This window comes from Abrus precatorius, unplaced genomic scaffold, assembly GCF_003935025.1.
Source record: "Abrus precatorius isolate BTA unplaced genomic scaffold, Abrus_2018 Scaffold6, whole genome shotgun sequence".
Taxonomy (NCBI): Eukaryota; Viridiplantae; Streptophyta; class Magnoliopsida; order Fabales; family Fabaceae; genus Abrus; species Abrus precatorius.
Genome location: NW_020874406.1, coordinates 17,484,629 through 17,495,751, shown reverse-complemented (window position 1 = coordinate 17,495,751; position 11,123 = coordinate 17,484,629). Strand labels below are relative to the sequence as shown.

Genomic DNA, 11,123 nt, shown 5'->3' with positions numbered 1-11,123 from the left:
ACCTAATTCTTTTTTTTTAAAATCATTAGTTCTTTTATCTATTCTTGTTAAAATCTGAGATAATAATTATAATTATTTACAAAAGAAATAAAACAGGGGAGGAGGGGAACCTCATGCTAAACAGACTCAAGCTTTCCGATCATGGAACAGAAGAAAACCTTGTGTTGCCATATACTGGCCAGTGACCATTGTTAAGTCCCATTGCCAGTGACCAGGGTTAACATAATTACATGTACTTACATATAGTTTCCACGCAGAGATACTTGCAATCACACTCTGCCCCTCATTTTTTCCCCTCCTCATATACATGAAGGAAAATTCAAGCACAGTTGGATAGAAATGTACCCTCTTAGTAATGGATTAAAACTAACAAAAGCCAAAGGCCTAGATCAGCAAATTTAATTTCTGGACACAATTAGTAGCTATAACAACTTTATTTTATGATTCCATGTGTGACCAGTTGATTACAAACTACACCCTCTCCTAATTCTCCTTGTCCTCCTTTGGGTAACTACACCATTCCCAACACCACGCTTTTGCTTGCAACCAACCTTGCGCCTTTTAGATTTTTGATGAGAAGGTTCTGCTTTATCTGGACCATAGTTTTCACATACATCACCCTCCATCTTTTTCCGCTTAAGAAGCTTCACGAAACCTTCAAGTGTGGCCTCTGAGTCCTCATCCTTCATCAATTCCTCTGCCACTTGAGCAGGGGTTATTTGTATGTCCTCTATTAGCCCCTCTACCTCCCCAAAGAGGTGGTGATCAGAGGAAATTTCCAAGTAATTTGAGGCCAAAAGCTTGAAGCCTTGGTAGGAACAATAGGACATGTGAATGTGCATGTCCATTCTTCCGGGCCTTAACAGAGCAGGGTCTAGCCTTTCTTTGTGGTTGGTCGTGAATATGATTATTCTTTCGTCTCCACAACTCGACCATAGTCCATCTATGAAGTTCAGTAACCCAGACAATGTCAACTGCACCCATCCATAACATGTACGATGAGTTCATGTCAAAAAATTTGCATTCTAGTTAAAAGTCTAATCAATGGGAAAAAGAAAGTGTGTGCGCAAAAGGGGTTATAGAAAATTGAATGTGTTAATTTCCCATAAAAACCAATATAAAATGTTGGGGGGGAACATCATGTGACAAAATAAAATAACAGCAGTACAGTAATCCACCATAGACTTTGAAGCTTTACACGGAAGATATCATCCTATTTGGCATCCACCATCAGAATAACATAATTAACATATAGCAACAACCTTTGAGCAACAGGTAATATACACTTGCTCTCGCTATTTATCAAACAGAAAACAACAAACAAGAGGAAAAAGGACTAGGAAGTGTCTGAACAAATTGTGTGGATTGATTGTGAAATGTCTTTTTGGATTTTTCCAAGTGGGGTTTTGATTACTATTGTGGGATGATGATGTGGCAAATGCTTTGGATGGTTTTTTTGTAGCTTTACACTGATAACTATTAAATTACCGCCAAAACCGAATTTCTTAACCAATTATTAAACTGCACAGTAGTCCAAAGGTCCCCCACTTACCAATTCAGGTGCTTTTATAAACGGCATGTTTCCACTTACAAGAGAGAAGGGAGAAAAGAAAGTTTCCTCACTAAAGAGAAAATGACTCTAAATACATGGTAAAGTAGTGAACCTGTCAAGCTCTAAAACAAAAGCACAACCGAGACTATGTTGTATCTTTCGCACTTCAATCAGAACCCACGTGCTTGGCTTGGCATTTCGAAAACAACCATTTTAGGCTAACAACTCGCAGCTTGCTACCAGGAACAGAGACACTCTGTCTCCCTTTTATTTGCTTTTTCTTCTTCCGCTCAAGACTATGTTGTATTTCTCAGCTTGATGTTTTCATTTTTAAATTAGAAAAACAAGAAAAGTTATAAATATAAAGAGAAAATATTTTGATATACCAAACTAGTGAATTTAACCAAATTTAATTTACCTATGTGCATATATATTTGATAAATGAATTTAGTTGTATAATCTATAAACTGTGCGCATAATTAAAATGACATCGATTTAACACAATAAAAAATAATTTTTACGTTTCATGAAATCAAACAAGTATCTATTGCTATGGATATATAAGAGGAAAAAATAGAACTTGGAAGAGGGTATGATAGTGACTTAGAATTACTAACCTGTACGTCAGCTTGTTTACGACCATGTCCATCTCCATGGCGACGCTCAGGCAGATCCACACTGCAATCAATGTCTTCAATGACCAAAATGGACCTATTTGCCGTAGCCAAAAGCAATTTTCTGAGGTCGGAATCCCTTACTATGTTCCCAAGTTGTAGGTCATAGATATCAAACTTCAAGTAATTAGCCATAGCTGCAATCAAGCTAGACTTGCCAGTACCCGGAGGGCCATATAATAAGTACCCACGTTTCCACGCCCTCCCAACTCTCTTGTAGAACTCCTTCCTCTTCACGAACCTGTTTAGGTCCTCTATCACAGCATTCTTCAGCTCTGGCTCCATAGCCAGCGTTTCAAAAGTTGACGGATGCTCCAGATTAATGGAGTCCCATTTTACCCCAGAATAACAAAAGGAAGTGTTCAGAGTGTGCATCTTCAACACCCTTTCCTCATCTTTCATCTCCTTGGCTTTGTCAAGAATAAAGGGCAAGTAAGAGTCCAAAACAATTTCCCTCTGCTTCTTGGGGAAACTAAGCTCAAAATACCGCTTTTCTGACCTTATGGAGACGTTGTTATGATCGTTGAGGCTGTTCTTTTCTGTTTCTGCACAAATGAATCTCCATTTGAAGCATGCCCCGTCGAAGTAATCAACTACCCTCTCACCCTTCTCGAGCCGAATGGTTAGTTTCTTCTCCTTTGGACTCTTGCTGATTTTCAGTCTTTCGTTGTCGGGGCTGACTCTGGTGGAGAGATAAGCCTCTGCAGCATCGAAGACTTGGTTGCGAGCTATGCCGGTGGACTCTTCGATGATGAGGGTGAGCGTAGGCGAACGAGGCTTGATGAGGTAGCGAAAAGCATTGAAAAGGTAGCCACGAATTGGTTGGGGTACGAGTTCGTTGGCCATGGAACGCAGAAGCATCATAGAGGCTGTCATGGAGGCATAGGCAGAGAAGATTGAGGAAGGAGAAGGCATGTCTCTTGGGGAAAACATTGTTTCGTCGTTGATTTATGGTACAGATAAACACACTACAGAGTGCAGAACACAGAGCTTGGAAGGGACTATTTTCTAATTCTTCTATTCTGTGTTTCTCTTCGCATTTGTCGGTATTTATTGGGAATCACAAGGACAAGGTGCATGTATATGTGGAAATCCTAGTGCGTGTGTGTGTGTGTGTGTGCCTTTTCCTTTTTCCTACTTTTGATTCAATAATGTCTTCTACACGTTTCCTTATCTCATTTTTATAAGTAGAGGGCAAGAGCAGATGCTCCTCATTTCTGGTCATATTTATCCCCTGTTTGGACTTATGTTCATCTTTAAATTCCAGTAAATTTGATAACATACCAGTTCAATTAAGACTAAGCTTGAGACATTTAGCATATAAGATAGTTAAATTTTGTACTATACGGATCTATAATATATTTAATATCTTTCTTTTTAGATAACTAATTGCTTATATTGTATTATTGATAGTATTGAATATTTTTTATCCTTAGGACTCCGGTTTTGGGACATCTTGCAATTTTCTTGAACTTGACTTGTTTCTTCATTATCCTTTTAGAGAGCAGCCATTTTTTATGAACAAACTAGCCCGGAGACATAACCAAGATTCATCAAAGGAGCAACAATGAAATCGAAGCCACCAATTGATATATCTTAAAGATGACTTTGGTGTGTTAATATTATGTTATTTTTATTGAAATAAAATATTATATTATTTTTATAATTTAAGTGTTTTATTTTTTAATTGTAATTTTATATATAAGATGCTTTAAATTAAATTATGTAAAAACCTACAATTCTTTTTAAATAAATATTCATCAGTACTCACCGGTCAAAATAAATCCATCTGAATGCCCACACAGGTATATATGGGAGAAATGAGGCACATTTGTGCTTGTAGGGTGGGTAATAAGTATCTAGTATTCGTGTTGTCATGTTATATTGTCATTTCTAGTTGTATTAGATCAGTGATCACTGCATACAACATCAAGATTTGTTAAAAATAAATATCTGTGCCATGAAATTTGGTGAGAAAAAAGAAGAAAATTGTAAAAAGGAAAGCAAATTTGTGATGAAATTCCTTTGAAAGTGAAAAAACAATGATAAAGAAGATGAGTGAAAAATGAAAAAGAAAGAAAGAATGTACTCTCCTAACATTGAATAAGACGAAAAACTCCTCATTGGAGATATACTAGAAGCTTTGATATCGTATTGAGAAATAAAGTATACTTTACAGAATAAGGAAAAAAAAATTAGAGAATAAAAAATTTTGGAAATGAATGAATAAAAAAAAAGTTGTACTTTGATTGAAAAAAATGCAACTAAGCTATTAACTAACTAAATGTCACTACTTAATCACCTAAGTAACTACAAGTTCTTAGTCAATTTCTAATTAATTTTAAGTAAATAACAAACAATAAAAGACTGAATCAAACATGGTGTTCATGTGCTTCTTTTGATTTTATTGAATGTGAAAAGCCTTAAATCAAAAAGCCTTTGCTCCACACAAATATGTTAACAAAAGACATAGCAAGTTAAGCACGGAATTACTCAAAAAGAAATGAAAAAACGCAATCACCAACTTTATAAACATAAAAGCGATTCATGTCAATTTCACCGCTTCTATGGCACCCTAAAAAGCAATTTATTTCTCTTTGTGCATGAGAAGATTGACGAAACTAAAGAGAGATGAACTTTAGTTTGTCACCCAGACTATAAGCATGGAGACGTTCTTTTTAATTGCACAAAAAAATTAACCAAACTTTCTTTTGTAGCATAGTATCATTATTTGACAGTGATTGCGAATCATGCTGATGCATGATAAATTTTTGGATTCAAACTTTATGTAAATTTTTGGTCTTTCAATAAGGTTAAGTGTAAGTTCATCTTAGCATGCATAATGTTCATCATATATTTTGTATTAATTTTTTATTATAAAATGCTTATAATTATAGTATTATGTTTTTTTTTTCTAACGTGGAATTGACTGGAGACTTAAGTTAAAAGATTGTTGAAATGAAGTTTTGTTACAATTTTTGGAAACTCATGAGATTCAAATGTGAAAAACAGGTGACTCAAAATAAGGTTCATTCAAGTGCAAAGTGTGCTCATGCCTTACATCCACACATACGGAAGTGAAGAAGATTTTGAAGTTTCAGTGTTGTGATGAGAGGATGTGAACCACTCAATCAATCTGAAAGATCTTTTGATTGATAAGCTATATATAAAGAGATATTTTAGAAAGATGTTATTTTGGAGATATCTTTACCCATAAAATATTTTATTTAGATTATTTGGCTCCCTATTCTTAGATATTATATTTTATTTTCATTAAGATTGACTTGTATTTAAAAATAACGTTCTCTAAGTAGGTTTCGGAATATAAAAGACAGGAATGTATAGGCAAAGACAAGCTAAATTCTTTGTTACTTTATAATTTTTGTAAAGATCACGTGAAATTAAATTCTTATATATTATAGTTTGAAGATAATTAAATTTTGATTATTCAATAATTGTGACATCTAAATATTTTTATGTTTCTCTTCTTTTTTTAATATTTATATTCCATCTAAAATATTTATTAATTACTATCTATTGATTAATACTACAAATCGTCAATTTTTTTAGCTAGCAAAGAAATGTATAGCCAATTGACACATTATACCCGTAACTGTCTAAATATTTTAATAATTAGCGGTAACATAACAAGGTTTAATACAAGGCATTTTACTTTTATTCTAAATTAATTGAGCTTGTAATTGGCTAAGATTGTTGATGTCTCTAAATTTTGATGTTATCAATACAATGAACCCTAGTAACTTAGGGTTGTTTTTTGATAAGTGAAGTAGTTAAACAAAAAAATTATTTTTATTGTTGAAATAACAAGGAGAAATAGATTGTTAGAGTTTATTGATAATCATAACCAATCTGTGAAAAAAAATTAAAGAGTGAATCTTTGTATCATTGATCAATTTTAAAAATTGACACTAAAACTATTTCTTGAACTAAAGGTTCATATGTTAAATTTAATTAATCTTGTATTCTTGAGTTTTATTTTATTTATTTCATCTTTAATTCAAACTCTCGTTTAAAAATCATTTTAATAATTTTATAAATGAATAAGTTTTATCAACTTCAATTCAACCCATTCTTTATTATATACAAATAATTCATGTAAAAAGAATTAAATCAAATTTATTAATTTCGAAACTCATCATCATTGATCAGAGTATACTTTTAGGGTAAACAGTTTATTCTTTATTGGGGGGGGGGGTTTCTGATTACACATTAAAACATTTTCTTCTGTCTTATAGTTGCAATTGTTTCCTTGTTTTCTAATAAAGTGTTAAAACTTTCAACTATAATATTTCTATTGGTGACAAAGGCCCTGCCACGATGATGGTTCACTCACCAAAATGAGCAGCAGTTTTTGATCAGCCAATCTCAAGACTCAAACCAATCTGCGAGCGACACTCCCCCAATGACCACGCAGAGCCTCAGAGTACTTAGGATTTTAGTTGATGCGTGCGGTACACTCGGAATTTTCTGTGATCCCATCAAGAAAATCTTTACCATGCCTCTGAACTTTTCTGAAAAGAATCACCTTTCGTTGATTTAGTCACCCCAAAGACAAGATGTGTGTACCAACAACCCCTGCATTACAATCCCATGAAGAAACAACGTTCCACTTCTTAAAAGACTAGCCCTGTCTCTTCTCTGGTATGGATGCACAAAATCCATGTAAAAGAATTATTGAAACCTTGTCGTCGCTAAACCTTGAACCTCAACCTTACAACTGTTCAGAATATATATTTCTAATCAAATTTTATGAATTTTAATACAAGGAATTCTTAAAACCCTATTGGTTATTGTTTCATACATGCTTGCTGAAATGTATTCACTTTCCCACTGCGTATTTTATTATGTTAACTTTATGTGCATGCTTCAGTGGTGCCACCTATACTTTATTAATTTTTAAATGCTCGTATCTGAATGAATAATGTCCCACGCTTACCAACTTTCGGCGAGTTAACTTGAAGATTGGCTCACTCTGTTTTTTATAATATGGCATACTCAAACGTGACCTAACCTCATTGTTTTGCAGATGTCACGATGGGAAACGTCCACTGAACTGATGTATCTGTTATTTGCATTTAACCCAACAAATAATAAAATAAAATAAAGAATACATATTTAATTCGTTATACTTTTGTGTTTGACGTTATAATTCTATTAAGGAAAACTATTGTTCATTAAATTATATTTTTTTAATGATATTATATAATGATAAAAACTAATATATGATAAAGTACTTATATATATTTTAAATATTTGTAAAAGAGTGTTAATAATAAAAATATTTTAACCTAAAATAAAATAGAAAAGAGGAGGGAGGGGAAGGGAAGCATGTGACCTCGTCCTTGTGTACTGTGACTGCTGTCTATTGTCCAGTTCTTGTTTGGTTTGAATCCATATTAAAAATTATTCCACGACGTGTCGAGTACTCAAAACTCACAAATTCCTCACGAAAACGACAGCAAAAGGACTCCGATATTACTTAATGGAACATCCTTTGTCTTGTTCCTAAGAAAAGGAATGGTGCTGATGTAAGATGCTTTGTGTAATGAGTTGCATTAAATAAATCATAGGGCCAATTCTACCCATTGTCACCTATTCCCTCCTTTCGTTCAACGAGAGAAATTATAAGAAGTAAAGAAATAAAAGTGTACTTTACCAATATCATGCCATATGAGTATGCTATCCAAATGAATAAGACCCAACGTGTCCATCAACGTCTTTAATTAAAGTACTATTTGGGATTGTATTTGTTTACAAAGGTTGCAAATGAGAAGTTAGAATTGCTAAAGTTCTCAGTGGGAGTATAAAGAACTACTAGTTTAATTTGAGTAGCATTTTTCTACCTGAAATCCCGTAAAGGCAAGGAATAATTGAAGAACAAGGAGTAATGCTTTTGCTCTCAAGAGAATAAACAAATTGCGAGTCCAATGGATCAGAACATGCCACTGGAACGAGACAACTAAAAGTTGATTTCAAAAGAAAGCAGATTTAGCTTCTCAGCTCGTTGTCATTCTGATTCTGTTTCTTTCTTTGGCCGACCTGTTGAATCACTCTTTATATGCCTCAACTTTGTTTCAGTATATTAATATAAATTTTCATTTAATAATTTCTTAATGCTGACAAGTAATTAATGATCTTGTATGACTAAGAAATGCTTATCCGAACCACGTCAAGACAAGAGTGTCATCAACAACTACAGAGCAAAACCACAATTATTTACTTTCTCTGACTTCATTCGGAAAGCCTAAGAGAATTTGCCTACGAGCTACCACCCACAACTACAGGTTTGGAATGTAGATGAGGTCAATTATTCGTCAACTATTCAACTTAACTTGCTCAATTTATTAAATGTTTGGTATATAAAATATTTTATTTTTAATATTCAGCATTAATTATTATTATTTTTAATATTTCAATATAAAAGTATTTATATGATACTAATTAATAAATAAAATTTTATTTTAAATTTATTAAAATATTAAATAAGTTATAAACTAGTTAATCATATATTATAGTTTTTTTAACTAACTTAAATGACTTATTTACACTTTCAGTGACTAGAAAGAACACTATTTTTTTACAATGCAAACTTAAATGATTTTTTTATATGTTTGTATTTCTTTAAAAGGAAAATGATTTAATTTAATTTAATTTTCATAGCAATTGCGAATATTTTAGGAACACAATAAAAAAAATTGTATTAGAAACACAAAAAAAGTATATCATAATTTTAATTTCAAGAAATAACTCCAAATCAATTTCTAGAAATCATTTTTTTTATTTTCTTATTTCGCAAAAACTCCTTCAAACAAAAAAAATTATTACTAAAATTATAAAATCTTCTATTTACATTATTAATTGATATAAAAATAACTTGACACAATGTTTTGTATTTTTCCTTAAAGAGTATTAACTTCTAAAACTTTTTAAATAGTGACCGGATGATTTTTTTTTCTTTGGCGAATGCTGCTCAATACATAGCTTTTGAAGAACATTAACTAAGAAATTAAAAAATTAAAGATATTAAAAAAAATATTACTACATTATTTTCAGTATTTTGTTGCTATATCTTAATATAATTTTTAATAAAAACTTTAACGTTTAATTCTAATATCTTTAGAGTATTAATTTTGTTTAGCACACCTCATTGAACTTCTTGTGTTTATTATATAAAATACAAAGCGTTAGTTCGAGTTGCTCACAGTGTTACCAGTAATACGGAGGAAATAAATATGGGCTAGCAGGCCCTGTGAAAGAAGTACCTTGTTCTTGATCTCATCAGGAAAAAAAAAAAAAAACGCTTAATAAAACAAACAATGTCATTTCCTATCAAAGAAACTAGTGAATTAGTTATCACCGATCATCAAGTATAAAAAAACTTTCTACAAATTTTTTTTAAAAAAAAAAAAATTAATATTGATTATCAAAATAATTAAAAAAAATACATCTGTTCTAACCGAATCGACGTAGAAATGAAACTTTCTGAAAAATGATGAAGCAAAAAATATAAATAAATTAAAAAATTAAGAAAAATATTAAAATTTTAGAAAATAATTTTGTCTAAGTCTCCTTTCTTTTGAAAATTTATGAAATAGACATACAATTGTATTTCTACATTAAAAGTTATATTCCTTCAAAATTTATAATTATAAAAGAATGAAAAATTATAGAATATTTTACATCAGTTGGTAAATAATTAATATAAAAATTACTTTTTATATTGATTATTTTTAAAATTAACATAAAAATAATGTAAATTTAATTTTTTACATTGATATACTATATCACTTTCTAGAGTGGTTCTTTCATAATCAAAATAAAATCAATTTAAAAAGAAATATTTCAAAAGCATGTTTCAGTAAATATTATAAATTGAAGAAAATGAACATAAATTTTACTTACATTTTTAAGTTTTAATTAGTATTTTTTGCTATCTAATTAATAAATACAAATTCTTACTTGCATTTTAAGTTTTTATTAGAATTTTTAAATTTTGTTATTTACAAACACAAACTCTTATTTATATTTTGAAATGTCTATTAACATTGTTAGTTACGATATTGATGAATTTTATACAACATTGATGAATATTATATATTTTTTATTTATAAACTTAATAAAAATTAAATATCAAGTAAATATTGATAAATATTATATTTTTTATTTATAGACTCAACAAATATTAAATTATAAATAAGTATTGATAAAAATTAATGTTGACATTAACAAGTATTAATATCATTAAAAAATTATTTGTTAAAATATAAAAAAAAAATTGACATTATTGATAAACATTTTCAGGAAGTGAATATATATAATCCATCAACAAATTAATAACAAGATCAAAGAATTGATGAAAAATTAGTTGCATTAATTTAAAATTAATTAGAAATTACTTTGAACTCTTTTTAAAAGAATTTATTCAACTAAAACAAATTATTAAGACACATAAAAATATTCATTCATAAATGTTATCTTTACTCCCATATGCGAAAGTTGAGAGAGATAAAAACAAAAGCATTATAACTAAAATAATATTATCAAATGGCTTTTTATTATTACTTTTTTTCTTAAGATATATAATTGATATTATCCCTTTATGTTAATATGAGATTTGATTTAGTTTTACTTTAAATTTTGAGATAGTTTATCACCTAATTATTTTTAAAATATAAAAATATATTTAATTATTACCTAACTATAATTTAATCATGGTCAGACCAGAGAATTGTAAATAATATATTTACAAGTTCAGCATTCGACGTTTCAAATATTGACTAATACACAAATAGTAAAAAAAGATTGACTAATACACAAACCATTTAAGTTTCGTGGTTTTAACAAAAGGACTAATGTTATATATTCTTTTATAACAT

The 11,123-nt window shown here is 30.3% G+C and overlaps 1 protein-coding gene across 2 annotated transcripts; it reads right to left on the bottom strand.

The window, feature by feature from the left end:
- Positions 1-294: 294 nt before the first annotated feature.
- LOC113868989 (AAA-ATPase At5g17760-like) lies at positions 295-3,258 on the bottom strand. Of its 2 annotated transcripts, none has more exons than XM_027505049.1 (2): positions 2,170-3,258; positions 295-974 (listed from the first exon to the last, which is right to left on the bottom strand). In XM_027505049.1, exons 1-2 carry the CDS (start codon positions 3,157-3,159, stop codon positions 465-467), a joined length of 1,500 nt encoding a protein of 499 aa, XP_027360850.1. In that variant the 5' UTR covers positions 3,160-3,258; the 3' UTR covers positions 295-464. The 2 variants fall into 2 exon arrangements, with proteins under 2 accessions (XP_027360850.1, XP_027360851.1); XM_027505050.1 differs by having other exon boundaries at positions 2,176-3,258.
- Positions 3,259-11,123: the final 7,865 nt, after the last annotated feature.